Source organism: Neolamprologus brichardi, chromosome 3 (genome assembly GCF_056152115.1).
Source record: "Neolamprologus brichardi isolate AB-2024 chromosome 3, ASM5615211v1, whole genome shotgun sequence".
Lineage (NCBI taxonomy): Eukaryota > Metazoa > Chordata > Actinopteri > Cichliformes > Cichlidae > Neolamprologus > Neolamprologus brichardi.
In genome coordinates, this window is record NC_142106.1 from 37,140,741 (window position 1) to 37,156,372 (window position 15,632).

Consider the following 15,632-nt stretch of genomic DNA (forward strand, 5'->3'; position numbering starts at 1 on the left):
TGTTCGATCCACCTTCTGTGCCTGCTACTTTATGTTATTACAACGTCTGTGCGAATTTGCATGTCATTTCAAACAGAGCGCAGTTTTGTTTTTATTTCCTAAAAGATAGGGTTTTTTTTTAATCTGGTCTTGATAAGCTTCAAGTGTTTTTGAAATTTTATTTGCCCTTTCACTCTATGGTCGCATGCAGTTGCAGATTAGACCCCCGCCCATTCATCCGGGATGCAAATAAACATGATAGGGCATTAAGAGGCTTGAGCGGAAAGGGGTGTGACAAAGGTGTTGTGTTTCAACTCAAACCACCTGGCGAGGAGACACTTAAGGCGCGCAGGTTCAGGGTGCTGGCGCATTACAGAGACACCAGTCGCTCAGAGAAGTCCAAAACACCTGAATGATTTCACCGTAAACAGTTTTGCAGGACTCGTAGACTTTTTTTAACCCTCTCCTCTGAGCGATGGAAAACAGGATCCGACCCCTTGGTCTGACCGATCATACCTCCGGCCCGCTCGGTAGCCTGCCGGTACCCCCTTCCCTTCTGCGTCCTCCGCCTCTCTTCCTCCAGGCTTGCAACCCCACGCTGGAGAGGGGATATCCCCGAACCCCGAAGTGTGCCAGGTGCAGGAACCACGGCGTGGTCTCTGCGCTCAAAGGCCACAAGCGCTTTTGTCGCTGGAGAGACTGCGTGTGCGCAAAGTGCACACTGATTGCAGAGAGGCAGCGGGTGATGGCCGCGCAGGTCGCGTTGAGGAGGCAGCAGGCTCAGGAAGAGAGCGAGGCCCGGGATCTTCGGCTCTTGTACCCCTGCACTGGGATCGGAGGGGAAGCAGGGATCCCTCAGAGATCGTCCATTAGCGCCGGGGTACCCGTATCTGCCAGCAGTACTCCGGCAGCTCCCTGTTTCGATGTTTTTGGGAGTGAGAATCAGAAAGACGGTGAGTTGAAATGTAAGACTGTATACTTTGTCTTCATAACTATTTTAATACACAACAATGTTCTTCTTTTTGGTTCCTCTGCAGCTTTGGTGAACTTTGATTACCTCGTGCGCATTTAATTTAAAAGCTGTTGTCCTTTTTTTTCATCCGTAGTTACAGTTTCAGAGGACAAATTAAGCAAATACAACTTTTACAACGGATTCATGGGCCGACCTCTGTTTGCACCCCATTCTCCACGGCTGCCCTCTCAAAGTGACAAGAAAGAGCTGTCTCCCAGCAAGGACAGCGGCGGAAGTCAATCCCCTGCGACGGACCACCGCTCAGACCATACAGAGAGCCCACAGAGGTCACTTCCCTCCTCGGATCCAGAGTCGGGTAGCGAGTCGGAGAAGCCCAATGAGTATCTGAGCCCGGACCGTGACCCCACCGACATCATGGCTAAGATCTTCCCCCATCAGAAACGGGACACTCTGGAGTCTATGGTGAGAACGTGCAAAGGTGACATTGTCAAATCCATTGAGCTGGCGTTGAACTCCAAAGAGAACAAAATTGACGCTGACAGCGCGCGCAGGCCTTCTGTGGGACTGCCCGGAGGGCTCGGTGCTCTGGGGGCCAAGTCTGCTTTCTCCCCGCTGCACATACCCGCATCCCCAGGAGGAGACAGCCTGTACGGCCTCAGCCCTCGCCTGGGCGTCAGCCCCCTGCGGCTGGCCTATCCCTCCGCTAACGGCGGCATGGCAGGCTTCATGTCTCCATACATGACATCAGGACTGATGCCAGTGTTCCCACTGCGTCCACCCTTGGACTCTTATTCCCTCCCCGGCATGATCCGAGACCTGTCTTACATCCAAAGCAAGGAGTCTCTATGCAATGCAGGCCTGTACACACGGCTAAACAGCGAGACTAAATAAAAAAGGGACACATGGGGAAAAAAGAAAATAAATAAAAAAGTTAACTGTAGCTTTTAAATAACCGCTTTTCAAGTGCCTCGAACCACAATGGTGTACTAAAATCTGACGACTCAATGCTTTTTTTTCTTAATGTAAATTTTGCAAATTGTTTATTATGAATAGAGTTATCTTTTCTCGTTTTACACATTTTGTATTCATTTCGTGCAAATATAAAATGATGAAGTGAGTCTCTTTTGTCGACTTTTTTTTTAGATGTGATAAAAAAGAAAAGGGAAAAACAACTGCATGTGTAGCACTCAAAACTAACAAAAACCGGACTTTGTCCCACGATAAGTCTTCTGTTTCTTTCCTTTTTTTCTTCTTTTTTTTTAAACACTTTGGGGGGAGGAATCTACTACCATCTTTTTTTTCTGTTTCGTTCCACACATTTTAGTTCAGGCTTATTTAAGTGCAGTAGTCGTAAATATGTTATGTGGAAGTGACCTTGGTGAAGTCTGTGCTTGTGAAGGAGCTCCAGCTGACTACAAAAGATGTCTGCTGGCTCTCTAAAAAAGGCTACACTTAAATAGCTTCAACTTTAAACTCCCATTTCTAAAATGTAAATAAAGCCGTAAGTGCAGTAAAACGAAATCAAATTCGTCCTCTTTTTCGCCTCAGCTGCCGTTCTCCCCTGCGATTGGTCGGTGGATGATCACACGAACCTTAAACTAGAAACCAATAGAAAGCCTCAGAAGCGCCACGAGACCGCGTGTTTCAGGAAGTCGAGACACGGCAGTTTGAGATGCTGGCGGTGCAGTGTTTGAAACAGCCTTGAGCGGGATTTTATGAGGCAGGAGGCGCTGACATGCGTGTCTACATTATTGTCGCTGCTGTGTTTTGGTGTGGTTATGTGGACTCGCGGAAAGTAAGAGGAATATCCTCGTCCTGTAAGTCCATTCTTCCCTTTTAGCTTCCAGCTAGGTAGCTGCCAAATATATACAGAAACAGCTACATGGTGCTAAAGCTTTGGCAGCTCCTGGTTTCAGACGCGGGCAGCACGTTACAAGCTGTGATAACAGAGTACACAGCATAATAATGGTACACAACATTATGAGTGTGTAGTAGCAACACAACACAAACCTGCTGTTTTACCCTCCCCAGAGGATCCGTGCTAAGACACTATAAGCGCTCACACTGATGCACAATGTTTGGCTACAATTCTGGTTGCACCTCAGAGCCAGCAGCGATTACAAAAGTGGGCGTTTGCTTTTATTTTGTAACAGATAAAAGATTCTACAGGGAGAGGAAGTCGTTTCTGTGCATAGATGGGTCGAGAATGATCCCATTTGAGCAGGTGAACGACGACTACTGCGACTGTGAAGATGGCTCAGATGAACCAGGTAAAAGGTTAATCAGTGGGGCCAGCCGGCCTCTGTCTGTCAGCGTTATCAGTCTGTCTGGTCACTGTGACTCTGTTGGAAAATCAGTGTTTTACTTTAAAGACTTTTGAAGTTTTCTGCGCTCAGATCAGCTGCATGTGTTTTTGGGGGGCAAAACACAATCAGCTGATCTGCAAAAAGCAGCCGCCGATTTTAAAAGTGCATGCTTTTACATCCTGGGAAGTGTGAGGGGAAAAACTGTACACAACAAAAACATAGACTGTCAATATCGAAGACATGCACTGCGTGGACAAAACAAGAAGCCATGTAAACAAGAAGCCCCACCAAGGCAGCTCACTCTCTGGGAAGTATTTACTTTGTATTTTGTACATATTCATATTGTTTTCTTTGTTATTTTTAAACATACTTCTAGAAATCTGTAGTTAAGTAAAAGCAACTGCAAAGTGCAGGCTTTTGTTGTTTGCCCTGCTGAAACCCATTTTAATATGCTTGGCGTAATTTTGATTGCAATACAGGACATGTGCAGTCTTTATGACATTGTTTAGTGAAATTTGTTGAATAATAAATATCAAGTGTCAAAGCCCCCCCCCCACCCTCCTAAAAAATAAATAAATTATACATTGTAACGTAGTCAAATTGTTATGTATTTAATGATTACCATCTACATACTTACAATCTATTATTGTGATGTAAATGGCAAAGTAAGAATAAATCAATTCAGCTAAAGTCAAATAGTATCTCTTGGCAACATGTTTTTGTCAGTCTGAAAACGTATTGTTATTTTAAATAGCTTTATATAGCATTATTATCACTTTACCCGCAGGTTAATCTACTAACCGTTGAAGGAGAGGTCAGAGATCAAATGTGACATGATATTTTAAATTGTTAAATCCTACTTTATATGCTGACAACACCCAGCACTCTTGAAGAATCATAGTTTGTAGGTTATATGTTTTTTTTCTTTTAGTTTTTGACCAATAAATCATTAAATTGATCTTGAAGACTTTGGTGGACGTAAACCAAGTTTTAATAGATTGTTAACATGACCCTGCCCTACACAGCTACAAAGTTTTATCAGAATTATCTCAAAACTTTTCAAGCTATCGTGATATGCAAACTCTACCATACCCTCCTTAGCAAATACAGGCACTCTTTCTGAAGTTACTGGATATTTTGTGACTTTGCCACAGAACCCGCTCCTCACATGATGCTGTCTCCTGCAGTGTACAGGGGAGAAAGTAAACCACCTTCTGTGGTTTTCCACATTTTCTAGTGCCCCTTCCCTCGATACGCCTTTGACAGGCTGTGGCTGAGACAAAATGTTGTGTCCCTGTTTCACTGAAGCTTCAGAGAGATGTTTTACAATACTTTTAGCTGCAACTTACACCTGTAAACTAAGTTCATGTTCAAGATGTGAGAAACTCCCCACATAAAGCTTGAGTGTCACCTCTCTAGCATCTTTTTTTAGCAACGAAGCAGAAGTCTGCATGTGATGACTTGCACAATGTCACAAATCTGTAAAGTTCTGAAGAGTAAAACCCAGGATCTTCTTGCTGTGGTGTAATCAGTATAATTACCCCCCCCCCCCGCCCCCACAAAAAAAAAAATCTCCTTAGGTTGAATAATGCAAGTCTTTTCTCTCAAGGAATTCCAGAAATTAAGAAAAAATGCATGAATTGTTGTCTAATATAAGAAAATTTACAAGTATAAGTATAGGCACCTTAATGAAATCAATACAAACAAAAGAGACAATGTATGTGGAAGGCATGGCATGCCAGGGAGATTTCAGGGTTTAAATATTAAAAGATCGATGGCATTTTCTCTTGTGTAGCATAAACGGGAAAAGACAGAGGAGAAACATCCCCGATTTCATTATGCAGTCGTGGCTTTTATCATTATGTCACACATCATTTACAGTTTGTATGTGGGGCACAGGGCTGCGGCTAACTTCTGCCAACACTAACCAGATTTGAGATACACTCATTTTTGAAATTTTAAAAAGACACACACATAAAATAATGATTAAAAACAAAAAAAACCCATCAACAATACAAGTAAATGTTTAAAAGTTTTAATTTTTAGAGAAAGTAATCAGGTGCAGTGGCTAATGTCTTTGCAAGCGTTGTGAACAGTTTAAGGTAAATTCATTTGTTTCTGCAAATTAGTTTATAATGCAGTGCTGACCAGTTTTCCTTGCTCCATGTAGGCACTTCAGCCTGTCCTCATGGCCGATTCTACTGCACCAATCTGGGTTTTCGCCCGCACTACATCCCATCATCCAGAGTCAATGATGGCATCTGTGGTAAGGCTGTGGTTTAATATTGTGTCTTACTGTCGGCTGGTAGCCGCCTTTTCTGTTTGGATGTCATCAGGGCAACTTGCGGTCCTGGAAATCCCCGCTGAGTGGAAACTACTGCAGAGGTGGTTTGAGTAACTTGGCAGGTATTCATAGATTAAAGCCTACAGCCGTCATAGAGCACAGGGAACATTGTCCTATCACAGATACTGTATATCAGTATTAATGTAGCTGCTGTTTGGTTATGAAGATATGTTAATAGTTTTATTTTCACATGTTGGACATATTATAGCTGAGCAGAATAAAGCCTGACTGATTTATTGTCAGGCTGATATTCTCTATTTGTCGTTGATCACTTTAGCCATTTAAAATGATAAATGAAAATTAAAACAGTAAAGAACAGATGGGAGAAACGCCCTTCAGGCATGTTATGAATGTTGATGTTACATAGTTTATCCACCAGAGGGCACTGTGCAACTTTAGCATGCCTCAGACACAAACACTATGCTGAGGGGAAACAGGTAAGTACATAACTGAACAAAACAAACATTAGCAAAATCTCCTTATGTTTTATATGTCTGAAAGAAAAAAAATTGGAATATCGGATTTTTATATCACAAAATATCGGTCTCAAAAACACGGTATTGGTCGAGCTGTGAATACAATAGATAAATGTTGGCAACCTCCATCATTAAGTTGCTCTTATTTACTGATGCATGGCTGATGTTAGTGAGTTTGGGTGATATATCAGGGTTACAGAAGGTCATCTACTAATAAGAAGGTTAGTGGTTTGATCCCTGGCTGCTCCAGTCTGCATGTCAAAGTGTCCTTGGGCAAGTTGCTCTCCGATGTGTTGTTAGAAAGGACATCTCTCTATTAGTCTGTTTACCATCCAGCACTGGTCTTCCACTTACCCGACTGTTGGTCCCTGGTGGGTGGGGCTGAAGTCTGTCCAATTTGAAAAATCACTTCCTGTGATAGACTTTTTTTTAACTCCTTAAAACTTAGCATTGTTATTGGCACCAAAAGTCCCATATGAGTTATCTGTCAAGTTTTTTTCTACATCTCTTTGTGTATTTTGTTAATGCAATAGCATCACAACCACGTAATCAAAAACACGCTGTCGGGTCTTCATCAAAATAACTTAAAGTCCTGATTTTACCGAGTAAAAACTTGTTGTTTACTTTCCCTCTTGTGTATTTTGCAGACACGGACAGGAATTTATGTTTTGCTCGATGTGCAGATGCTGACATGTTGATGTACGCACTCTCAGTCTTTTTTGTAGCGCAAACAAACAATGTAGCTTCAACAAACAGAACATGGCTGCCTTCACACAAATGCAGATGCGTACATGCAGTCACTTCCCTCGCTCAGCTTTCCTTGAAAAACATCCTGCTTCTATTATTCTCAAGGCTTTCTTCCATTCTTTCTTGCCACATGCGCTGCCTAATCAGGTAGTTTTTCAGCCTCCCTTTTCTTTTCCACTTTTGTTCTCCAGTAGCTCGCCACTTTGGATAAATTCAATACATTCTGCTGCTGACATCTCTGCTCTGTCACCAGCTCGTTCTGCAGCAGTAGCAATAGACGGCATGTAACCATCGCAGGAAATAAAGCTGAAGGAATGAAGCATGAAAGAGCGGCAGGAGAATATTTCCCAAAGCCGCCCTCACCCTTTCCTCTTTCCTTTTATTCTGCTCCCACTTGTCTTCTTCTCATACCTTCTCTGCTTTGAATGGAGCCACTTAATAGCTAATTCATCATCGCTTTTCCTCTTTGACTGGTTGTTCAGAGACATTCATTGGCTTCCCTTTTTGGACTGTAATGCTCTCTTTCGATGGGTCACCAATGGGGTTCTGGATAATTGAGAGATTTCACACTGTGCCCACTCTCTTGGGTGAAACATCAGAGAAAGAGCCAGATCTGAGCACTTACAAAACACCATGCAGCTGATGTTATAAGTGGCTGAAATCAAGAGACCTTCTTCGAAACACAGAGAGATGTCACGCAGACCTAAAGATTTAATCTTCAACTTTAAGGACAAAGATTTCATGGGTAGCTCAACATGAAAGAGAATATACATTTGTCAGCATAATTAATTACATTTCAATCGTGTGGCTTCTCGTGATTAAATGAACACGATGCTGTAAACGTGTGCTCGACCAGAAGAACACAAAGCAAAAGCCAGGAAAGCGCTCCCTAAATCATCGCTTGATGACCTGCCTGCTTATGCCAATCACAGCTGTTCCCTGCACCGCACAGCACGAGCTTTCCCAAATGCACTTGACCGCAGTGATATACTGTAGATAAAAGGCCATTACTGCAAAGCAACACAACTGTCATATTCAGCTGCCTCAAAACACAACACAAGCTGCAGAATGATGAAAACCAAGAAAACCATTGCAGCAGCTGCTAATGTGAATCGTCCGGCTTCAACTCAGACGTCGATACTTTATTATTATTACTGTCATTACACAGAAATGTTTTGTTTTATGCAGTATGTTGAAGTTTTAAAGGATAATCTGATAGAGCACGACTGATATGGGATTTTTAAAAAGCGTACCGATATTTGGTGATTTAAAAATCCGATATTTTGATGCACTGGTTAATTTTTTTTCTTTCACACACAATAAATGTAACAATATAATTACACATAACAGTAGCACATTGTTATATGTAGCGATATTCCGTTGCACTGCTCGTCTTTGCTGGGATCGTCTGGTTGTTTTTGGTCTTGCCTATAGAAAAGTTCCAGAGGTGCCCTCTTGTGGATAAACTATGCAACTTCAACCCTTGTAACATTGTTGAAGGGCGTTTCTTCTTTACTTTTTAAATTTGAATTTTGTGCTGATACTTATATAAAGGCAAAGAGCTAATATTGACCCGTGATATTGCGTTGTCTGACACTTTGGGAGATACACTTCTTTGAGTTAGTGGTGGCAAAAACCTGCAATCCTCAAGGCACCACATGGGGCTGTATCCAAAATGAAGTCACTCTTGAAACAGTCTCATGTTAAAATAGGCAACTGTACTTAAGCAAGAAAGAAAAATCATTAAAAAAAAAAGAAAAATCATATTTACATGCTGGTAGAAAAAAAGGTTTTGCTCCATAAACATAATTTACACCTTCATAACAACTGTGATTTTTTTTTTTTTACAAGTCACCTTTTAAACTTTGGTTAGGCTTGACTGCCAGGTGGAAACAGCCACAGGCGGCTGTAACCAATATCTGCCTGCTAAGATTCACCTCAGCTAATTGAAGTTGCTGAACTTGACCTTTCAACCACATTTATGGTGCTTTTTGGAGCTCTATTACTGGAGTTATCTGAGCTATATTATCCAATAACATGCCTTGCTGTGTTGTTAATTGTACTGATAGCCTATCCGAGACGTCTGTGCTTCAGCAAGTGAAATTCTATTTTATTTTTATGTTGCTTAGCAGTGTCTGCGCTGCACCCATACACTGAGCTGATGCACTTTTCTAACCAGCGTTTTCAGCCATGGTCACTTCTGGTTCCAAAAAACCCCAACAGCTTTAAACCTGAGCTTCACAAAGCACTGTCAGATGTCACAGTGGATACATCACCATGGTTTCTAGCCTTAGTGCTGTGCTAAGCTACAGTACTGTGCAGAAGTCTTGTGTCCTCCAGTATGTACAGAAGAGGTCAATTGAATGGTATAATAGTGAGTGTTTGTCTGTAAAACTTAGTGGAGGCTCTGTTATGGGCTGTATTTCAGCCAGTTTTGTTGGGGATCAGAATCGATGTTGTTATGAACACAGAAAAGTATCATCAGATGTTGATTCACTGTGCAATACCATCTGGAACGAGTCAGCTTCATATTTGAGCATGACAACGATCCCAAACGCGCTGCCAATGCAGTAAAACGAGTCATGGATTGGCCTCCCCAGAGTCTGGAGCTCAACATTATTGAAGAAGAGTGGGATCAGAAAACAGAATAAACAGCAGCCAACATCCAACGAGCTTTGAATGTCCTTTAAGAGGTCTAGAGAACTATTCCTGAAGACTACTTAAAGAAATTCCAAGAAAGCTGCCTAAGACGGTTCAGGCTGTGTTAAAGATGCCGTCGAAGTTTCTCTTGACTTACTAGAAGAATTTATTGGCTTAAAGTTTCAGCTCAGTTTTCCTGTAGCATATTTGTGTTTATTGTTTGTTATCATTTTAATGAAAAAAACTGTGTATTATATGTTGGAAAGCAAAATATTGCTTTTGCAGAAAGCATCTTGTATTTTTTTTGTTGTGTAAGAGTTTAAAAAAACAAACTTTGATCTGTTGTGTAGTAATAGAGTAAGACATTGTAAACATCTCCGTTCTGACAATGTGGTATGCTTTTCATGTTTTGGTCTGTGTGCATTGGATTGGTTTCTCCTGTGTCTCTTTGCCAGATTGCTGCGATGCTTCTGATGAATACAACAGCCACACTCGCTGCCAGAACACTTGCTGGTCAGTCGATTCAAAATTGAGATTCTGTATTTATGTATTAACACATGTGCAGTTTGACTCGAAATATGTCGCCAGACGCCAGAGGGTCCAGTTATTTAAAAATAAATATCCAAATGTGAAAAGATATTCATGCGGTCTGATATAAAACAGATCTTTGAGGGGAATTCACCATCATCTGAATAGAAAGCTGCTTACCATAGCAGCAGTATGATGGACTCTGCAGTGAATCGGTTACTGTGCCACCAGGGGGCATGGTGTCACTGTGATTTAAAAACTCAGGGCTGTGTGTGCATCACAAAATTGTATTGAAGAGTTCATCTGTTAAATGCAAATGTGACTCACGACCTTCTTGCAAATTTTTCCTCCTCCTCCTTTTTGCTTTAAACTGCTCCCACCACCCAGAGCCTTTTTTTCCTGGGAGATAATTTAGATAAGTTATAAATTACACGGCGCAAAGGTGGAAGGTCCCTGAATACAGCTGTTTATAAGAATTCATTTTCCTGCCGCGATGTATTTATCATGTTTTTCTGAGCTGAGCTGCAAAGATGGACGATGCTGCGGCGCAGAAACGCAGCCCGCTGTGTATATGTCGCTAACCCACTTCTTTTGTTGACAGTCCTCTATTATTTCATTCACCGCGCCATTCGTCTCGAAGCCGCGTACAAGCAGAGTGTATCTCATTATGTTTTCACAAGGTCCGCACTCATATTGTGTTTGCCAGGCTTCAGAAACAATTTAGCTGAGCCGCAGAGCATCGGCCCCCATCTTATTTACTCTTCTATTTTCCCATTTGGATTCCTGCTGCATCGCAGGCCCTTAAAAATTGGATTGCGCCATCTCGGTGACCATAACAGGAGCGGCTGACGTTTTCTCAGTAATGATGGGACTGTGCTTCCTCTCTTTCTCTCTCTCGCCTTTCCTCCAGGAATCTAGGACAGAGAGAGAGGGCGTACGTGGAGGGCCAGATGAGGACCTTGGATGAAGGTTTGCGACTCAAGCAGCAGCTGATTGAGGAGGGAGTGCTGCTCTGGAGGGAGAAACAGGTAAAAAAAATTCTTGTAGAAGTTCCAGCTATTATACGGCATGTGTTTGAAAACCACCCAAAAAGTAGATCAGTTCGTGTTCACACTGGAACTAAGTCATCGTCTAAGCACGGCCTCTACGTCAGGAGAAAACTTGGAGAACTTTTGTGATTTCGATTTTAGAGGTTACAAAACTATTACAGAACTGATTAACAGGTTTGAAGCAGTCTTCCTCAAAGCAAATAGTTAAATTAGTGATACAGCAGGGTAACATTACACTAAATTGGTTGCTCTCACCTGTCTAGTTCAGCATCAAAGTGGAATTGGAGAATCACCTGTTAACCTAACATGCATGTCTTTGGACTGCTGGAGTGATTGGAGGGAGATTGCACATGCACACAAGAAGGCCCCCAGCTGGTGGCTTCAGCACCACCGTGAGTCTATAGGGTCCAATAGGGGGTCCATGACCCTCATAGGGCTTAAAATCTGCGACTCTGCTGCGACCGGTTGGGGTGAGAGAAGGAAGACAGGATAAAAGACATGCTGTGGAAGAGAGACAGAGGTTAATAACAGATATGATTCAATGCAGAGAGGTCTGTTAATACATAGTGAGTGAGAAAGGTGACTGGAAAGGAAAAACTCAATGGATCATGGGAATCCCCCCGGCAGCCTACGTCTATTGCAGCATAACTAAGGGAGGATTCAGGGTCACCTGGTCCAGCCCTAACTATATGCTTTAGCAAAAAGGAAAGTTTTAAGCCTAATCTTGAAAGTAGAGATAGTGTCTGTCTCCCGAATCCAAACTGGAAGCTGGTTCCACAGAAGAGGGGCCTGAAAACTGAAGGCTCTCCCTCCCATTCTACTTTTAAATACTCTAGGAACAACAAGTAGGCCTGCAGAGCGGGAGCGAAGTGCTCTAATAGGGTGATATGGTACTACAAGGTCATTAAGATAAGATGGGGCCTGATTATTTAAGACCTTGTATGTGAGGAGCAGGATTTTGAATTCAATTCTGGATTTAACAGGAAGCCAATGAAGGGAAGCCAAAACAGGAGAAATATGCTCTCTCTTTCTAGTCCCTGTCAGTACTCTTGCTGCAGCATTTTGGATTAACTGAAGGCTTTTCAGTGAGTTTTTTGGACATCCTGATAATAATGAATTGCAGTAGTCCAGCCTGGAAGTAATAAATGCATGAACTAGTTTTTCAGCGTCACTCTGAGACAGGATATTTCTAATTTTAGAGATGTTGCGCAAATGGAAGAACGCAGTCTTACATATTTGTTTAATATGTGCGTTGAAGGACATATCCTGGTCAAAAATGACCCCAAGGTTCCTCACAGTGTTACTGGAGGCCAAGGTAATGCCATCCAGTGTAAGAATCTGGTTAGATACCATATTTCTAAGCTTTTCAGCGCCGAGTACAATGACCTCAGTTTTATCTGAGTTAAGAAGCAGAAAGTTAGTTGATGAGAGGATGAGAGGTGAAACATCTTCAAGGAAACTTAAAGAAGTCCAGACACTTTTCTTTTCAAGCTCCATAGATTATGATGACTGAGAACCTTCAGACGAGTCTAGAGACACATTTGTAAAGCCCTTTGAACCAACAGCTGGCTAAGATGAATGTGATGGCTCTAATAAGAAAAGCTAGTGGATTATATTGTACAGGAAAGCAGTTCTGGTTAGGGGACTAAAGGTAAATGTACAGTGCTTGTAGTTAGTATATAAAGACACTTGGTTAACTGTTTTTCTGCGTGTGCTGCCATACAGTGGCTTCTACAGCGTTTTTTTAGCTAACAGTTGACGGAAAGGTTAATTTGCTTTCATATATGCTGCGCTCAGAGCATTGCTATTGAGCAGTGAGCAGCTTGTGATGCTGTTTTGATCATACATGTTCGCAGCACCTGCTGCTAAAGGCGTCTGTTGTGCTCCCAGCACCAGTTTCCAGCACCAGCCTTAGCCTGCTGTGCAGGTACTTTTTGCCTTATCACAGTAAGAAGCTCGCTGCTTCCTAGCTGTCAAAAAAAAAAAAAAGCCCTGCTATTTTCCTCCCTCCATTATGTTACTTGGATCGTGTCGTTTTAGTTGATCAATTCATGTCATTTCCTGCTGAGTGGCCTCCAGTTTTAGCACAACAGACATCACTATGCTATATAATGCGTCACGTCTCAGATTCGAATTCTAGTTCGTACTGTTATCTGTAACCCGTAAACATCATCATACTCTGCTCCTGCCACCTTACTTTGCATTTTATTTTGTCTCTTAAGGAATTCAGCTGTGACTATACTTCATTTGCCGTCGCTCTAAAGCAGTAAGGAGTAAATGACTGGGTGTAAATCAGCACCAGTAAACAAGTACGTGAGCAATCAGGCCTTTTTTTTCTCTCTTTTTGACTCCTTTGCAGAACTTGGGGTCGAGCAGCAACTGCTTTACAGTTTTTCCTCTCCATTTGCACATTTACTTCAGCGAGCACTGAGCCAACTTAGAGACGGACTCCTGGAGTTTGGTGCAAATTATATGGTAAATTTGGCAGCTGCGGATCTCTGAGGATGCTTCAGTGGTCTCATTACTTAATGCATTAGTGGCCTTTAGAAACTACAAGTTACTTTCCAACACTGCAGCACCTACAGATTTAAGTGTATTAGCTATTGAAATGAAATCCAAATAATGATGATGAACAACTGAGTGTTGTTCATCATCATTATTTGGATTTTGGACTCTTTGTTGATGCAGCACATTTACACTGTTCTGACTTTTTTCAGGGCTGCTATGAATCCTTGTTATTTCCTGCCCTGATTATTCATTTCCAAGGTATCTTGAAGGATTTTAAGTACAGCTGTTTAAATCTTGCAGCGCTTATAAAAGATGTCAGGGAAAGAAAAGAGAAAGAAACCACTTGTTTACAGCACAGATTTGTCCGAAGGCCACTTTTTATCACACTCACATGTGCGAGCTCACACATGTCTGATTTGCCAGCTGATGATCCCTGGGTTTTTACCCTGCACTCTGCTCTATTTTCCTTTCTTTTCCTTTTCTCCCCCTCTCCGTGTTCTTTTCGGTGGCAGCTGATTGGCAGATCGAGGCTGAAGTGTCACCCAGCCCTCCTAGCCCTGCCGCACTTTGCGATCCTCTTTTCTCAGCGTGTCTCTGTTGATATGGCAGGGTTACCTCCGGGGCCTCGTGTTGGAAACCTTACACAATGACTCAAAAATGAACCCTTCCTGTGGTTCAAGGGTTCAAGAGGAAACTGTTAAAGAAAACACTTGCGATCAAACTTTAACCAAAAAAAAAATCAAATTAGAAGTTGAGCGTGGCGTTGTAGCCTCACGTGCCACAGAACAAGCAGAAATGGAAATGCTGCTGTTAATTGAATACAAATTGGTATTCAATAAAACCCATTTCACGATGTTTGCTGTTTATTGGCCCAGTCTTAAAAGTACATGTTAAAGCAGGAAATGAAGTGCAGCGTCAGCCGTTCCTTATCCTCAGAATCACTTTTCTCTACTTTTTTGTTTTTAATTCTTTGAAGAATTTGCAACAGCGAGAAGCTTTATATTAGTTTCTGGTGTTTTCTACTTCTTTTTTTACACAATGGAAGAACTTTTTGCATGTTACGGTGTTTTTTCCACAAGTAAATATGTTCTTGTACTCCTCATAATGGAGCCCATAAATCACCGCTGCAAGCTGAAGGTGTCTAAGCAAGCAGCATGGCCTAGAAAGGTAGTCATCCCTAGCTGAACCTCGCAGAATCCATCACTGCATTATGAGAGTCTCTGAGGACAGATTGGAAGGCAGAGTTGACACACACACACATGCACACACACATGCACACACACATGCACACACACATGCACGCGAACAAGGAGCTGCTGCTCTTTCATATTAATTGGTCCATTACAGAGAGTGATGATAGGTTATGCTTGGTTGTCAAAAGCTGTCGTATTTGGTGCGACAGCAACACCTCCTGATGCAAGTGATTTAAATAGTCCATTGTGCAGGCCCGGCTGCTGTGGTACAAGTTTTTGTAAATACACGGTGTTGGTTGGTTCTCTTCCGGAGCTAGACGGGGAAACGGAAAGAGAGAACAGGGAAATTCTCGTGCTTCTGTTTATCTGTCAGTTTATCTCTCAATAATAGTCTCTGTGCTTTGTTTATCATTAAGAATGTTATTATAATGATGTTAGCATATGTCTGCGTGTACTCGCCTCCTTAACTGGTGGGCCAATATCAGTGAAACTTTGCATGATTATAGTCACATGAATAGTGATTATTAACATTTATATATTTTCAAAAAGAGTTATTACAAATCTCAATTCTTTTGATTTATGCATTCATCACCCCCCTGCAAATACAATGTTAGGTTAGTGCGTTTGTTTCATGTGCGACTGTCAACATATACTTCCAAAATTTGTATCAGCGATGGAATTTTGTTCAAGATGCAGCTAAATACGGGATGAAGAACTTTCTGCTAGTGTCTATAATCACAGTGTACACAGGAATGAAATGGTTTTGAGTGCTAAACAACAACATCCACACATGCTTGCTTCAACAGTGCTAACATGCTGCTATCAAGCAGGTGGGAGGTTTTCTTATGGACATACAGCAGCTGCTCTGACATTAACCACTGGTTTGTAA

The 15,632-nt window shown here is 42.0% G+C and overlaps 2 protein-coding genes across 2 annotated transcripts in view; both read left to right on the forward strand.

Moving 5' to 3' along the window:
• Nucleotides 1-335: 335 nt before the first annotated feature.
• LOC102785941 (doublesex- and mab-3-related transcription factor A1-like) lies at nt 336-1,843 on the forward strand. The gene is made up of 2 exons (XM_006806267.3): nt 336-932; nt 1,086-1,843. Exons 1-2 carry the CDS (start codon nt 455-457, stop codon nt 1,841-1,843), a joined length of 1,236 nt encoding a protein of 411 aa, XP_006806330.2. The 5' UTR covers nt 336-454.
• Nucleotides 1,844-2,593: 750 nt separating this feature from the next.
• The window catches only part of LOC102789464 (glucosidase 2 subunit beta-like), a 164,705-nt gene continuing 151,666 nt past the window's right edge, over nt 2,594-15,632 (forward strand). The window contains exons 1-5 of the mRNA XM_087837323.1: nt 2,594-2,769; nt 3,106-3,222; nt 5,429-5,524; nt 9,921-9,978; nt 10,904-11,021. Coding sequence (XP_087693449.1) covers nt 2,688-2,769; nt 3,106-3,222; nt 5,429-5,524; nt 9,921-9,978; nt 10,904-11,021 — 471 coding nt within the window. The 5' untranslated portion in view covers nt 2,594-2,687. The remainder of the gene's footprint in view (nt 2,770-3,105; nt 3,223-5,428; nt 5,525-9,920; nt 9,979-10,903; nt 11,022-15,632) is intronic.